Raw genomic sequence first — 15,015 nt, forward strand, 5'->3', positions numbered from 1 at the left:
GCGTGGAGAGGGGTGAAGCTGGAGGAGAGCTAGAGCAAGACCCAGGTCCACAGTGGTCCCGTCCTGCCCTAGAGCTGGTCCCTGACCAGGTGACCTGATTGGTCTGCTGTGCCGTCCGTTGGGGTGGTGGGAGGGGACCTCCCTCACATTAACCCAGATGCTTTCCAGTGGCCGGCGCTGTGCTCATCCCTAGCAAATAATCGTCACAACAGCCACATCAAATGGATGTTATTTCCCTGTTTTAGGGATATGGAAACCGAGGCCCAGGAGATAAGGAATCTGTGTGTGGAGATGTGGGAACTACAGCTCAGTCTGTGTCCCCTGAGCCCACGGTCCCTTTATTGTACCAGTGGCTCTCACGATAAACCTGGGTCGGAAGGGTGAACTGGGCTGCAGGAAACAACGCCTGGTGGTTCCCGCTCATGTTGCCTCTTGCCCGTCACTGCTCTTCTTGGATGATAGAACAAGAGGATGGTTCTGGAGATGACAGACTTGGCGGCAGAGAGCCGTGGACAGAGGAAGGGCACTGTGACGCCTTTGTGCCAGAGTAGGGGAAGGGGAGCAGTTCTGGTTAGCACGTCAGGCTCATTGGCATGCCCCCCTCCTTTCTTTCCAGAAACCACCTCTGCTGCATTTAGAGGCTGGCTTTGGAGGTGGCAGGCCATTTGGGGCCTGAACACGCCTGGCCGTTCCTTCCTTCTCCCTTCCTCATTCCGGGTTTCCCTCCTCGTCCCTACTTCCCATTCCATCGTAGGGCAGCGGGGCCGGGTCTCTGGGATGGGAAACAGGAACTGAGACGTGGAGGATCAAGACACGGCAAGACTCGGGACAATGGTCATTGAATCTTTCCCTTAAAGCCGGCCCCAAGGATGGATTGTGCAACCTGGACATGGGCAAATGGCGGTGTTGCACCATCACCTGCCTTCTGTCCATTCCCTGGCGCTCAGGCCCGTGGGAAGGTTCTGGAACCCCAGAATTGCTTACGTCAGGCGGTCTAGGTGGGCCTCGCCTGAGCTCCCGGTGAAGGTCAGATGCGGCGCAGCTGGGGTGGCAGGAGCGGGGCGGTCACACGGCCCGGGAGACGCCTTTCTCGGTGAGTGGGAGTGGGTGGCCTCCCTGGTAAGGGTGAGCAGTGCCAGGTGGTTCTAGCCCTGGGCTGGGCGAAGGGCGTAAGGGAAGCCTGAGGCAGAGGCGGATGAGGGGGGTTGTTTTCCCCAGACCTGACAGGAGGTAGCAGCACAAGTCCCCGGAGCGTCCCATGCACTCTTCCCGGCCCTGGAAGCCAAGCGGCCATAAACTAGAGGGAGGGCGACACGGGGACCACATAGTCCTGGAAGCTTGCCTCTCAGTCTGCTGGAACTCTCCCAGTTTGAACTCTTTAGTTCAAGGCCAAATAAATGACTTAGGGCAAGTCTAACTCTTTGAGTCAGTTTCTTCTACTTTAAATTGGGGAAATTGGCAGTGCTTTCACAAGATGCTGTGAATATCGTGTAAAGTCGTGGATGCTTCAAGTGCTCTGTGGAGGGGCCCCGGGGTGACTCAGCTGGTTGAGCGTCTGACTCATGATTTTGGCTCAGGTTATGATCTCACGGTTCGTAGGATCGAGCCCTGTGTTGGACCTGGGCTGATAGCGCGGAGCCTGCTTGGGATTCTCTCCCTCCCTCCCTCTCTGCCCATCTCACTCACTCTCACACACGTGGTAAATCAATAAACTTAAAAGAAAGTGCTCTGTGGAATGTCAGGTGCTTTGTGACTCTTGGGACTATAGATGTCTACGTAGCTTGTCTGCTGCTGGCCTTTCTACCCGGGGCCGCCAACTCTACCTGAGTAACTTTGCTTCTGGGAACACGCCCGGAGCCTGTGGGCCCCCCAGTCCTGCTCCCGCACCTTGGTGTGGCCATTTGTGGGGGGAGGGGGCACAGAGGGTGACCTGTGCTGCACTGACACAGGTGTGAGAGGGGAAGCCTGCCTGGAGGCTTTGCTTGGAAAGCGGGGCTCCCCAGGATTCTGCTGGGTGGGGGAGCAGGGGACGGGCTGACAACAGGCGTCTTATCAGCTTCCCCTGTGCCCACTCTGCCCCATTTGACCCTGTGTGTGAAAGCCCAGAGGGGACAGGTGACCCCCTCCACTAAGCTGGCCCAGAGCACCCCGCTGTGTCACTTGCTGTGTGGCCCTGCCTTTGCCCGTGTCACCCCTTTGGGGAGTTAGAAACACACCAGGGAGTGTTCGGAAGAATTTAAACGTTGACGGGGGAAAAACTTATTACCGGAAGTGAAAGGTTGGCATGAGCTACACAGGTATTTTTCTTCTTCTTCTTTTTTTTTTTTTTTCCTTGTTACCATAACCATTATCAGACCCGAAAATATTTATCCTAGCGATTGCCCCAGTCCTGGGGAGATGGTGTTCCTGAACGGCCCCCTTGTTTGGCATAGTGTGGATCTGACCCCTTGGAGACCCAGGGGGCACTAACAAAAGCTCACCGTGGCGGAGCGCCTACAGTGCACAGGTCCCGTACCCGCCGATGATTTCTCCTGCGAAGCAAGCCTTATTCCCAAGTTACAGAGGAAAACAACCAAGGTCGGTGAGGGGCAGTCATTCTCCTGAGGTCATGCTGTTGATATGTGGAGTCCGGTTTAGAATTTTATCTGTTTGGTGAAAAAAACCAGTGACTTTCAACCACTGCGCTATTCCAAAGGATCCAGCACTGACAGACCAGAACTGAGAGCACCTTCTCTTGGCTTCTCTCCTTTTTGGTGTCTCCCTGGAGGCGACGTTGTGGAGTTGGGATGTCGGTGGTAAAAGGGAGTGAGGAGGCCTGAATGGAATTCCGGTTTTTCCCCTTTTCGATGCGTGTGTTACCTGAAGTCTAGTTTCAGTTACAAGATGTACTTTTTGAAAGAATTCATAAGACACAAATGTGGCAGCCGGCTGACAGCAGAAAGCCCCCCCCCCCCCCCGGCCCCCCATCAGAGGCCCAGTTGGCACAGAGGAGCCAGTATGCTAAAAGCCATGAGGCTGGGGGCAGAACCCGTAGAGTGAGTGTGAACGCTGGTTTGCGGGCAGACCCTCTGTGCCCCAGAAGCAGAGTCCTACTTAGCACCCCCTGGCTGCATGTGGGGCCCAGAGAAAACCGCTCGCTCACGTCCCCTCTCTCCTGTTTATGTCACTGAAGTGGAGGTCACGTGGCCTTAACCCTGTTTCCTGGGGAAATCAGCCTGGCCTGTGATTACATTGTCTTCTGGAACTGGGACAGATGTGGAAGGCTGACCTCAGCCCCAACTGAAGGTCACCTTCCCAGCCTCTCCCGCTGCTTCCGTATCACCAGGCCTCCACCGCTTGGCCCTGTGCAGTGTCCTCAGCCCTGCATACCAGACATCTTCTGGTATGATGGCCCCTATTCCGTTTGTCATTGTTCCCCAGAGATGGCCCATTTCCTGCTTGCATCTGGGCTCTTCAGTCCATCCAGGGGAGCAGAACTGAGGGGTGCCGTGTTTGTTGAAGGTGCCCGGGACTTCAGCCCAGACCCTCCTCCGGGAACGGGGCACCAGGGCCTCTGAGACGAGGACTGCCTTTCTTGGCTGCTGGGGTGTTGTAGCTGGCTTGCCAAAATTCTCCTTTCTCTTGTCAACTCCCCCAGATCTCCCAGAAGCTCTTTCCCCCGAAGTAAGAAATCAGGATGTAAAGCATTTTTATAAAGCTGGAATTCATTGTCATCTGTTTCCGCCTCTCTAGAAGAGTGATCTAGTAAAAGCCTGAGTTCCCGGCTGACATCTCCAGTGATGGGGTTCATGGGGGGGCCTGTGGGTACTTGGCTCTTCCAACTTTACCAGCTTGAGGCTCTCCTTTGTTAACACGGCATTGTCACATAGTCTGTGCATGAGACGGTCCACTTCAGTCATGATGACGACTGTCTAGAATGTAATCGTGTGAATGCCCAGTAGTCTGTGCAGTTACTCTCCTTGGTTGGGCATTTGGGGCTCTTTCCTATTGTTTTCTCTTTCAAAGTCCTGCTGAGAACATCTTTGTAGACGTAACTTGTGTGGAAAGGAGGGAGGACATGGGGACGTATTTCTGCAATTGGACGGGGACAGAAGGAGAGAAACTGCTTTGGTGAAGCCCTTTGCCCCCTCTGGCGAGCGTACTTTCTGGAAGACCAGGGAGGGCAGTGATGCCCTCAGCTGCCATGGCTGGGAGCAGCTTGGAGACTCCAGTTCTGTTTTGTGTTTCAAACCATCCCTCCCCCCCCCCCCCCAACCCCGTGCCTTTGTTCTTTTGATTTGTATTTATATCTTTTATCTGTCCCGGGACCTTCAATGACTTTCATGTTTTATGAGTTCTTAGCTTCCTGGGGTCCAGCCTCTGATGGCCACTGATGGCCGAATCAGAGTGCTTAGGGCCACACCGTCTCAGCCAGTCAGGTTGGGTTAGTGACATTCCTTTTTCTATTTCAGAGAGCTGTTTATCTTCCATTATATCTTTCTAACCACACAAATCCTGCATAAACATATTTCAAACAGTACCAAAAAAATGAGCCTGCCTTCACTGTCTTTTCTGTCTCCTCAGTAACCATTGGGATGGATTCATGTGTCTTCCAGGATATTGTTCTGTGTATATACTTGTGTATGGAAAGACACAATTTTGAGTATTTTTCTTTATTGTTTCATCAGTTTCTTTGACACATTTTTTTGTGCTCAGAGTTAAATCCTATTTGATGTGAAAACAACTAAAGAAGATAGCCATGTAGGATATTGAAGTGCCTTTTAAAAATTTTTTCAAGTATAACGTACTCATGTTGATGATACGTTTAAGAGTAGAAAAATCCGAAAAGTCCCCCAACTTTCCCTGAGACAACAAAGATTATTTGTTTCCTGTATCTTTATATACGCAGTTTGTGTATACAATGCAACACTTGCTTATCCTCTCTAGTTTATAAAGTTTATTTCTTGCTTACAGTTGAGTGTGTGTGCGCAGGCTCGCGGGCTCAGTTGGTTCAATAAATTACCTTGTACTTTCCTACCTCCCAAGACGGAATTTTGAGAAAGGTCTGTTGCATTTCCATCTTTGGAAGCCGCTTTATTGTGGGGATTTTTTGTTCTTAGTGCCACATATACCCACGTGGGTCAGGATCAGCCACATGTACACGGGCCGGGTGTGGTGGCACCCCTCTCCCTGATGACAACCCCCCCAGGTTTGGACGCATCTATTGCAAGTACCTGCGATTGAAGACATGGTCAAGGTGCAGTTGGCGGTTGGGTGAGGGGGCTGGCTGTCCTCTGAATCAATGCTCACCTGGCTGCCCCCCCTGGTGCTGGCACCTAGGCACAGAATCCGAGACGTTCTGAGGAGTAAAAACAACATGTTGGAGAAAAATGAAAGAAGTCTGTCTTTTCTGGTTGCTGGTCCTCAAGGGTGGCCTGCTTTAGGAGTTGGCTGACCTGGGTTCTTGTGCACCTCTGTCTCCAGCTTACCAAGTTGTGCTGTCTGCTCTCAGATGGCTCGGAAAGGGGACGAGGGGACCGATCTCTAGGTTCCTTTCACTCGTTGTGCGTGACTAAAATGCTGAGCTAATAAAGTGCGCTGTGAGGCACTGTCATTTTGGCAGCCTTTCTGGCTCTTCCCCCAGACTCTAGTTGATTTTAATTTCTTTTCCATCGAGAAGGCTTTAAATTTACTTTTATTCAGATTAGTATGCATACACACACACGGAGATATAATTTATAGGATGATTATGAGCAAACACCCATCCAGCCATCACTTGTCCCTTCCTGACCCCTGGCCCCCGTCAGCGTTCCAGGAGCGCTCGCCTGCCTTCCCGTCAGCACCCCTCCGAGGAGCCGCCGGCCCATCTGGGCCATCAACATCTCTCCTCGCTTCTGTTTGTAGTTGTATCAGCAACACTTACGTTCCTAAACAGGAACAACATCATCGAGTTTTTCCTACTTTCCACTTTTACGGTCGTATACCGCCGGCACACTTTTGCAACTTACTTCTTTTGCATAACACTGTTGTGAAATTCGTTTATGTTCTGGGTGGGTAACGTTTGTCCGTCTCCCTGCAGCGATTCACGCGTTTTACCGTCACCGGGTATGTGGGTTTGTCCCGTTTTCCGCTCTTTCGAAGAGGGTCACGACCATCCTCGCCTTGTGGTGCAGATGTGTGTATACTCTGAGTAACCCCAGTTGCGTTAGAGAATACCAAGCGTGACCTTCTGGTGTGCCCTGATGCGTACGTGTCTCACGCAGCTTGATTTAGCTTCATGTTTACTTGATCCTAATTCTTCGTGACACCTGCTGTTCCCCAGGCCTCTGCTGTATTCCCAGGAGGAGGTAGATCCATTATCACTCTGGCTCTACACTGAGCCTGCAGGCCACAATGCATTGCTGCGCTTCCCAGAAGGCTTCTGGAAATATCTGACACTGTCATTAATGTCCTGTGTTACTTCAAAAGTAATGTCAAGCGGGAGAGGAGACGAAGCTGCCGTCTAGATGTCCGTGTGAGTCTTCCTTGGCAAAGCTATCCTTGGGGGCACAGATCTGGGTGTCGCTTTGTTTTCTTATTTGGTCTGTGTCTTTCGAAAATGTCATTTCCCCTCAGGTCAGCCTTTCCCAAAAGGAACGAGGGAGATATGACGGGACAGCAGAGTAGAACATGCCTCCCTGGCGGCCCAGACCGTGCCTCCCGGCCTTTCCTCCCCCATGGCAGCATCTTTGGGTTCCCAGGATCAGTCCGGCCGCTCTCCACCATTGCTGGCTGAAATTGAGAACTGGGGGGCCAAACTGGTCCCGTGCCAAGAGGAGACTGGGCTGGCTGATAAGATTGGAGAAACCTGTGTGTGAATCTTCTGGGCCGGGGGTTGGCGGACTTCGTGAAGGGCCAGGCAGTGAACATTTTAGGCTTTGCAGGCCTAGAGGCAAAAGTGAGGGTCTTATATAGGTGCTTACCTAATAAGAGAGAAAATAAATTTCCACAAGTTTTTTATTAACAAAGTTCAAAATATCGTATCTCTGGAGTAAAACCCTTTGGTAACGCTCGTCTCTTAATCAGAAGAGGGGAATTCTTTCGGGGGAGATTTCTTCCTTGGGATTCAAAGCTAGTGTTCCCCTCCACCTCATTGTCCTGCCGAGTGGAAACATTCACCTGTGCAGATCCTGAGCACATGGCCGCGCAAAAACCGGCCCCCCGGTAGGTGCCCACCTGCCCCAGGCTCATCTCCTCAGACAGACCGTGGACTTGGCCTCCACCATCCAGCATCAGGACGAATGTGCCTCTGAGCCAGGATGGACTTCCCTGTAGGCTCTGGGGACAAACACTACCTCAGCCCTCCAGAGGGAGAAGAGCTGTCACACGGTCACATCTGTGCGCTGCCCATGGGGGAAGGAGGGAGAGGCCCCCCTCGATGAAGCCAGGGGCTCCAGAACGTTAGGGGATGGTGCACGGAGGGGTCTGCAGGAACAGAGGAAGAGCAAACAGGGGCGGCGTGTTTAGACCCGGTCGGTATGTTGTATGTGGCTACGGCTCTGGAGAAAGGTGGCGAGACAGGAGCTGGATTTTTTACTTGACTAAATTGTAGTTTATCTTCCATATCCCTGTGCGGCTGCCCTGTTGGATAGCACAGGTGTGAAGAAGGAAAAGAGTGAATGGTGTTGTGTCCCCTCCTGGGAGGGCTCCCCTCACGCCCCCTGCACCCTCCCGGGAGCCGGCGTCCGTGGACGAGCCGCGGAGACCACGGGGAGCTGCTCGCAGGAATGAACCAGAACCCTGGCCCTTCATGCAAGGGTCCAAGGGATCAAAGGAGGCGCTTTTAGAATGGTTGGAAACCGTTGTTTATTTTCCTCTAAAATATCTTGAGACACATCTCTACAGTCTTGTTTATGTGATAAATTCACTCTGTGAAACATGTTTTGTAAACTGAGGGTCAGCTGCAGTGTAGGCCCTCAGGATTAATGGGGTCTGGCCAGGCGTTAGCTGTTGTGCCGGCCCCGCCTAGGTCCGTAGTGGCTGTTCAGCTTTTGCCTGTGTTTATAGTGTTTACACACACATTCTTTTTCCTTCTCTTTAGCTCGGGTAGTTTTGGGGAGGGCGGGTGTGGGGGAGCGCCCCCCTTAGGGATCTCAGCCCGATTGGTGGACCCCTTCGGTTCCTTGAGGCTCTCCAGTTTTGCTGTTTTGTTGTTTCAGGTTTCCCGGTGCTGTTTTTATTTATAATTGACGGAAGACTATTTCTAGCACTCAGTCTTAATCATTCCGACTTCTGCCCAAGCTTAATCTTAATTATCTGTAAATATGCTCCGTAATGAAGGGTGTGGTTTTGAGTGGGGAGGTAACTGCTTTTCCCTCTTGCAGTTTTAATTTAAAATTACCTCTCCGCCTACCTTACCTTTCTTTCCAGGCTCTTCTTAACAGACTGTAGAAAAGCAGTGGTTACCGCTTATCCACTCTTCCCCTGAGTTCAGGAAACAGCACATCCCCTTTAATAACAGAGGTAGAATATTCCATATGGTGGCCTATTTTTACAAGACTTTTATGCAGGAAAAGATCAGGGAGGGGTGTGCCCCACAGGACGACGTGGGAGGAAACTTGCCAGCGTTGAGCAGTGTTATGAAGCCTATTTCATCTGTGGTCGGCCTTCCGCACTGAGGTGTATAGGGCTAGTCTGGTCCACAGTTTTCTCGGCACAATTGAGCAAAAGCCCTGTGGACAGAAGATTGTTCTGTCATTTGTGGGAGTGCCAGAGCCTGGAGAGCTAAACTCAGTTGAGGAGGCCGAATAGATCTCCCTGGGCACACACTGACTTTTCCAGAATGTCTGCTGCCCTGTACCAGTCCCATATGGCTTCCTAATCATGGGTCCCAGCCGGGCCCTTCCTTGTTGGGTATCCGTTCCCTGAGTCTCCTTCCTGCCTGCTCAGACCCATTGTTCCCACTGTGGCTTGAGTGACCTTCAAGTACAGCTCTCCATTCTCCCCTGCCTGAGAACCTTTGGTAGCTGCCCACTGTCTGCAGGCTCAGCCGATACCCTTGCCAGCCTCTGTGTCCCTGCCTGCCTTTCTGGTCTCACGGTCACGGACGGAGCTGCTCTCTGAGTCCCGTCCCGTGTCAGCTTTGTGCGGGGCACCGGGGACAGAGCAGAGAGCGTCCTGCCCTCACGGGAGATCTCTGAAAAAGGTAACAAGAAACATAAAATTAATCGTATTAATATCTTCTTTAACCTAACATGTCCAAAATATTATCATTTGACTGTGTGGCGCTGGCCGTATTTCCAGGCTCAGTGGACACGTGCTGTTGTAGGTACATTGGCTAGGAAGTGCGGGTCTTGAGGTGAGCGGTACAAATGGAAAAGCAGTTAGAAAAGTGAGAGTCCTGGGCTTCTGGCTTTGTGTTTCTCTAGGGCATTATCCTGCTACATTGTGAACTCCATGCAGGCATGGGCGTGGCCTTGTTTTGCTCACCTGTTGTGTCTGGGACACCTCGCTTAGTACTTAGCACATAGTAGGTCCTCACTAAATTTCATCAGGCGAACTATTGAGTAAGCACAGGGTTACGGGAAAAGTCTGGGTGAGTACCTAACCTGTCTGAGGAGGCTTTCAGGAGGAGGACCTGCCTCCAAGTCAACTCGCAAAGCCGGGGTAAAACTAAGGGGTCAAGAGGAGGCAGGGAAGAGCACACAGTGTTAGAAATAAAGAGGAGGAAGAAGGTTGGGAGGGGCTGCAGGAGTTCGTTGGGACGGAACTTCAGGTGCGCTTGGGGCAGGGGTCCGGAGACGACGCTGGAGAAGTAATGGGGGCCAGATCGTGAGGAGGTTTTAAAGCTGCTACGGAGTCGAGGCCTCATACTGGGGACGTGCGGAAATAGCGCCAGCGTCGTGGGCTGGGAGTGGCCCCTCGGACTCGTGTTCCGCGTTTCTCTCCTGTGTTTTCTCCGTTCACTCCTCCTCCCAGCCCGCAGAAAGGGCTTCGTGAGAATATTGGCTGACTTCTGTTACCGTGTAGGCTAACCGGGCTGGGGGGCTGCCTTCTGCTGTCTGTGGGAAGCTTCAGGAGGAGGAGCAGGCTTAATTATTTGAGTGCAGTCGCGATTCCCGACCGAATTCTCTCCAAGTGCTGGAGTAGATGCCGATTAGATCGAATGTGTTTTTCAGTCATGGCCCTTCACGTGGGGGTCGGGACCTTCCACAGCTGTGATGAGTGCACTGAACTGTCGTACTCTCTGACATGCGGTCGATAAAGCTTTGAGAGCCAGTGTTTCTAACCAGCCCTGAGCAGATCCATCCCATCTTCTTGTGGCCCCTGGTAGAACCCAATAGGTCGGTGCACACGCTGGAGGGCACTGCCTGCTGGGTGGCAGACTGGGGAGTAGAAAGTGATGAGTCTTCGGGAGAGAGTTCACTGGTTATGTACTTTTTCCAAATCCCTTTTCACATCTCAAGGGAAGGTCTGGAACGGATGAGAGATGACCTAGGAAAATAAGAGCTAGCTCTCTACGAGAAATTTCGACATCTTTGTGGCTGTTCATGCCTACCTCTTCCTCCAGTATGTCAGAAAATAATGCTTTTTTTTTTTTTTGAATGTTTATTTATTTTTGAGACAGAGACAGAGCATGAACAGGGGAGGGGCAGAGAGAGAGGGAGACACAGAATCTGAAACAGGCTCCAGGCTCCGAGCTGTCAGCACAGAGCCCGATGCGGGGCTCGAACTCACGGACCGTGAGATCATGACCTGAGCCAAAGTCGGACGCTTAACCGACCGAGCCACCCAGGCGCCCCAAAGTAATGCTTTTTAAAATACAACTTCTCGGGGCGCCTGGGTGGCTCAGTCGGTTGAGCGTCTGACTTCAGCTCAGGTCATGATCTCGCAGTTTGTGAGTTCGAGCCCCGCGTCGGGCTGTGTGCTGACAGTTCAGAGCCTGGAGCCCGCTTTGGATTCTGTGTCTCCCTCTCTCTGCCCCTCCCCTGCTCACACTGTTCCCTCCCACCCCCCAAATAAATCAAACATTTAAAAACTAAAATACAGTTTCTCTTTTTATTGTAACCACTCTGTCAACTGCTGCCTGGTGATCATTTTTCTATTTAGTAATTGTCAGCACCAATCACATCTGTTTTAGCCTCTGCTAAAACAGTCCTTGTTGCTTTCGAATAGGACTTAGGATGCTGATATGGAAGGTGATTCAGGAAGCCTGGCAGGGAAGGACTGTGCTGTTGCTCTGAGGCCGTGTGCTCTGTTTCTGATGACAGTCTGTTGCAGGGTTTTGTGATTAAATCTCACGATGAGTAATAATAATGTCATCGAGTGTGTACCAGATTTGGGGCTCAGCACTTGCCCTGGAGTTCTTAGTTTCTTTACGGTAACCTGTGTGATGGGTGTCACTATCCCAGGTTATAGATGCTCTCTTCCGCCTGTCACCACTGAAAGTGACACGTTGCTCTTCTGGGGTGTTCAGTTGGGTTAAAGGGAAATTTGACGCCTGTGCCTTTTGTGAAAGTAGAGCTGTAATTCAGACTCCTGATTTGATCAGTCACTGAGCAGGTATTCCGTGAGCACTTACTACGTGCTAGGCGTTGTAAGGGCCGCATGCTACCGCCGTGTAGTGGTTGGTCTGTTAAGGTGTGAAAGCAAATGGAGCGTCATAGAGGAATATTAAAGACTTAGGTGTGTCTAATTAATCGTTCAACCCGGCGAAGTAGGAATTGTTATCCCTGGTTCTGGAAGAGAAATCTAGGCTAGAAAAGGGTTAGGCAGAACATGCCTTCCAACCCCAAACAAATTCCTGTCTGAGTCTTTCCAAATCCCGAGTGGGTTTGCCTCCCACCAGACCGCGCTGCCTCTGAGTGGGGGGGCGGTCTGGCCTGCGTGTTGGCGGTCTTGCCAGGGTGGGGACACACTTGTGACTGATCTGCCTCCCCGCCCCCCGTCGTTCCTCCCCCTGCTCCCTGTCCTTGGCCTGTGTCCGGAAGGAGCCCCTGGCAGGCTCCCGAGCCTTGCTTGTTCACAGGGAGGATTGAGGCTTGGTGGGAGTGGAGTTGGTCCGGGTTAACTCTTAACTCGTATGGGGATGACCATACTCAGTCTTCACACTGAGCCGCACGCTGGGGCTTTGTGCCACGGAAACAGTTCCACAGGGGCCTCCAGAGTGGCTCTCACAAGGCCATTCTCTGATAGTCGTGATCTGAGCTCAGACACGTTTTAATTATGTACTTCTCTATGTTTTAGGCTTTGGACGTGGACCGGATGGTTCTTTACAAAATGAAGAAATCCGTGAAAGCAATAAATATCTCTGGGCTGGGTGAGTACACATCCTTTCCTAGCGGTTTCCTTGTGCAAATCCTCACGGTAGCAGTACTGGTGCCATGATGGTGATCACCATTGACGAAACCAAACCTTTTCTTCTAGGCGTGTGCATTATCAAGTTGATTTGGGATATTTAGCTTTTAGGAGTGTGTTTTGTTCTGTAAATTGTCTGATCTGGCCTGGTGGTTCACCTTCCACCCCCAACTATCTCCTGCGCTGCCTCCTGTTCCCTGAAGTGCAGCTGGGTTTTCCGTCCTGCATGAGCTACCGTCCTACATGAACCAGCTTTGTCTGACTGGTCAGCAGGAACGCCGGCCTCATTCCAGCCTCGGTTGTGTGGTCTGTGTGTTACTCATGTCAGCGTGGCCCCTCCATTTCTCTTCTCCAGTCCTCGCCCTTCTTGTTTCGGATACCGTTAACGTAAAAGCACAATCAACTGCTCCAAGTAATGTCTGATCAGGACTAAAACTTTTTTTGAACCGTGAGTTCATGACCTGAGCTGAGATCAAGAGTCAGATGCTTAACCGGCTGAGCCACCCAGGTGCCCTGGAAATAATTTTAAGTCATTAAGTGACAATGTGGTTTCCCCCAGAAACAAGCAAGTGGCAGCCTTGGAGGACTGGGGGTTGTGAGGGCTCCCAGAGAGGCTGAGCGAGGTGATGGATTGCAGACAGCACGGCTGGCCTGTGGGCGAGCACACCAGTGCTAAGTGGGGCAGAAACACTGCCTTTGTCCGCGGCTGGTGGCCTGGGAGGAGGGGGTGAGGGGGCCCAGGGTCTGCACCTACAGAAGCAGTCAGCCCATGGATGGCTGTACATCGTCCCCTTCCCCCTCGTGGTGTTTCCCTTTACGACAGTAGTGAATGGAGCAGGAGGACAGGGAATGCCAGAGGGCTAAGAGGAAGGAGGGGCGCAGAAGGGTCTGGAAGTGCCTCTTGCACCCAAGCCTGCCCCCACCCACGTCCGGCCATTGTGAGCACCACCTCCAGTAACTGCTTTCGCCCCCCTCAGGGAGGGCAGTGCAAGCCAAGATTGAGAAGAGGCCAGTAGGGAACCTCAGCTGCAAAGATGATATTGTAGTCAAGAATTGCCAAGGACATTTAGGAACAGATTTCACAAAAGACAGGCAAGAACTATGTTGAAAACTACAAAACCGAATTAAAGACCCAGATAAACGGGAGAGGTGTATGATGTACCTGGGTTGGAGGACTCGATATAGTTACTTTGTCTTTTCTCCCCAAATTGATCTCAAGATGCAGCACAATCCTAATCAAAATTCCTGCAGGAGAAATTGACAAGCTGATTCTAAACTTTATGTGGAAACACACACAGGACCCAGAAAATGCCAAGCAATCGGTACAAAAACAAGTTGGAGAATTTCAACCATCTGACTTCAAGTCTTGTGAGATAGTCGTGATCTAGACAGTGTTGCTTTTGGGGGGGGGGCCAACAAAGAGATCAGTGGAACAAAAGACAAAGTGTAGGGGTGCCTGGCCGGGTCAGTCTGTAGAGCATGTGACCCTTGATCTCGAGGTTGTGGGTTCAAGCCTCACGTTGGTTGTAGAGATTACTTAAAAATAAAATCTTAAGAAAAAAAAAAAAAGCCTGGAAGTAGACCCTTACTGAGATGTTTCTGCTTGTCAGCATGTTGCCAAGGAAGTCCCCTGGGGAAATGAAGGTGTTTCTAGCACGTGGTGCTTGAGCATCTGGATCTTTCCATCAGAACAAATGCAGTACAGCCCTCTCTTCTACCCTATACAAACAGTAATTCAAAGTGGATGATAGATTCACCTGTGAAAACTAAAACTAAAAGTTGTTTAAAGAACACATAGGAGAACATTTTTACAACATGGGGTGGGCAGAGCTCCTTGGATAGGACACAGAAGGCAATATGGCTTCAAAGAAAAAAATTGATAAATTAAACTTCATCAAAATGAGACACTCCTACGTGCTCAAAAATGCTATTAAGAATAGCCTAACATGGGGCGCCTGGGTGGCGCAGTCAGTTAAGCGTCCGACTTCAGCCAGGTCACGATCTCGCGGTCCCGCGGTCTGTGGGTTCGAGCCCCGCGTCGGGCTCTGGGCTGATGGCTCAGAGCCTGGAGCCTGTTTCCGATTCTGTGTCTCCCTCTCTCTCTGCCCCTCCCCCGTTCATGCTCTGTCTCTCTCTGTCCCAAAAATAAATAAACGTTGAAGAATAGCCTAACATTTGACAGGCCCCCAATCAAGCAACTGAAGAGCTCACACTTGAGGAAACTAAATTAGAACAGGACTTTAAAATAAGAGTATATGGCATCACAATCCCAGACTTTAGCCTCTACTACAAAGCTGTCATCATCAAGACAGCATGGTATTGGCACAAAAACAGACACATAGACCAATGGAATAGAATAGAAACCCCAGAACTAGACCCACAAACGTATGGCCAACTCATCTTTGACAAAGCAGGAAAGAACATCCAATGGAAAAAAGACAGTCTCTTTAACAAATGGTGCTGGGAGAACTGGACAGCAACATGCAGAAGGTTGAAACTAGACCACTTTCTCACACCATTCACAAAAATAAACTCAAAATGGATCAAGGACCTGAATGTGAGACAGGAAACCATCAAAACCTTAGAGGAGAAAGCAGGAAAAGACCTCTCAGACCTCAGCCGTAGCAATCTCTTACTCGACACATCCCCAAAGGCAAGGGAATTAAAAGCAAAAGTGAATTACTGGGACCTTATGAAGAT

General features: G+C 51.0%; 1 protein-coding gene across 1 annotated transcript in view; it reads left to right on the plus strand.

Moving 5' to 3' along the window:
- Positions 1-5,227: 5,227 nt before the first annotated feature.
- ASAP2 (ArfGAP with SH3 domain, ankyrin repeat and PH domain 2) overlaps positions 5,228-15,015 on the plus strand; it is a 120,294-nt gene continuing 110,506 nt past the window's right edge. The window contains exons 1-4 of the mRNA XM_040496907.1: positions 5,228-5,253; positions 8,178-8,185; positions 8,973-9,163; positions 12,205-12,277. Of these exons, the coding sequence (XP_040352841.1) occupies positions 5,228-5,253; positions 8,178-8,185; positions 8,973-9,163; positions 12,205-12,277 (298 nt within the window). The remainder of the gene's footprint in view (positions 5,254-8,177; positions 8,186-8,972; positions 9,164-12,204; positions 12,278-15,015) is intronic.

The sequence above is a fragment of the Herpailurus yagouaroundi genome, unplaced genomic scaffold, assembly GCF_014898765.1.
Source record: "Herpailurus yagouaroundi ecotype Mexico unplaced genomic scaffold, PumYag 188, whole genome shotgun sequence".
Classification (NCBI taxonomy): Eukaryota; Metazoa; Chordata; class Mammalia; order Carnivora; family Felidae; genus Herpailurus; species Herpailurus yagouaroundi.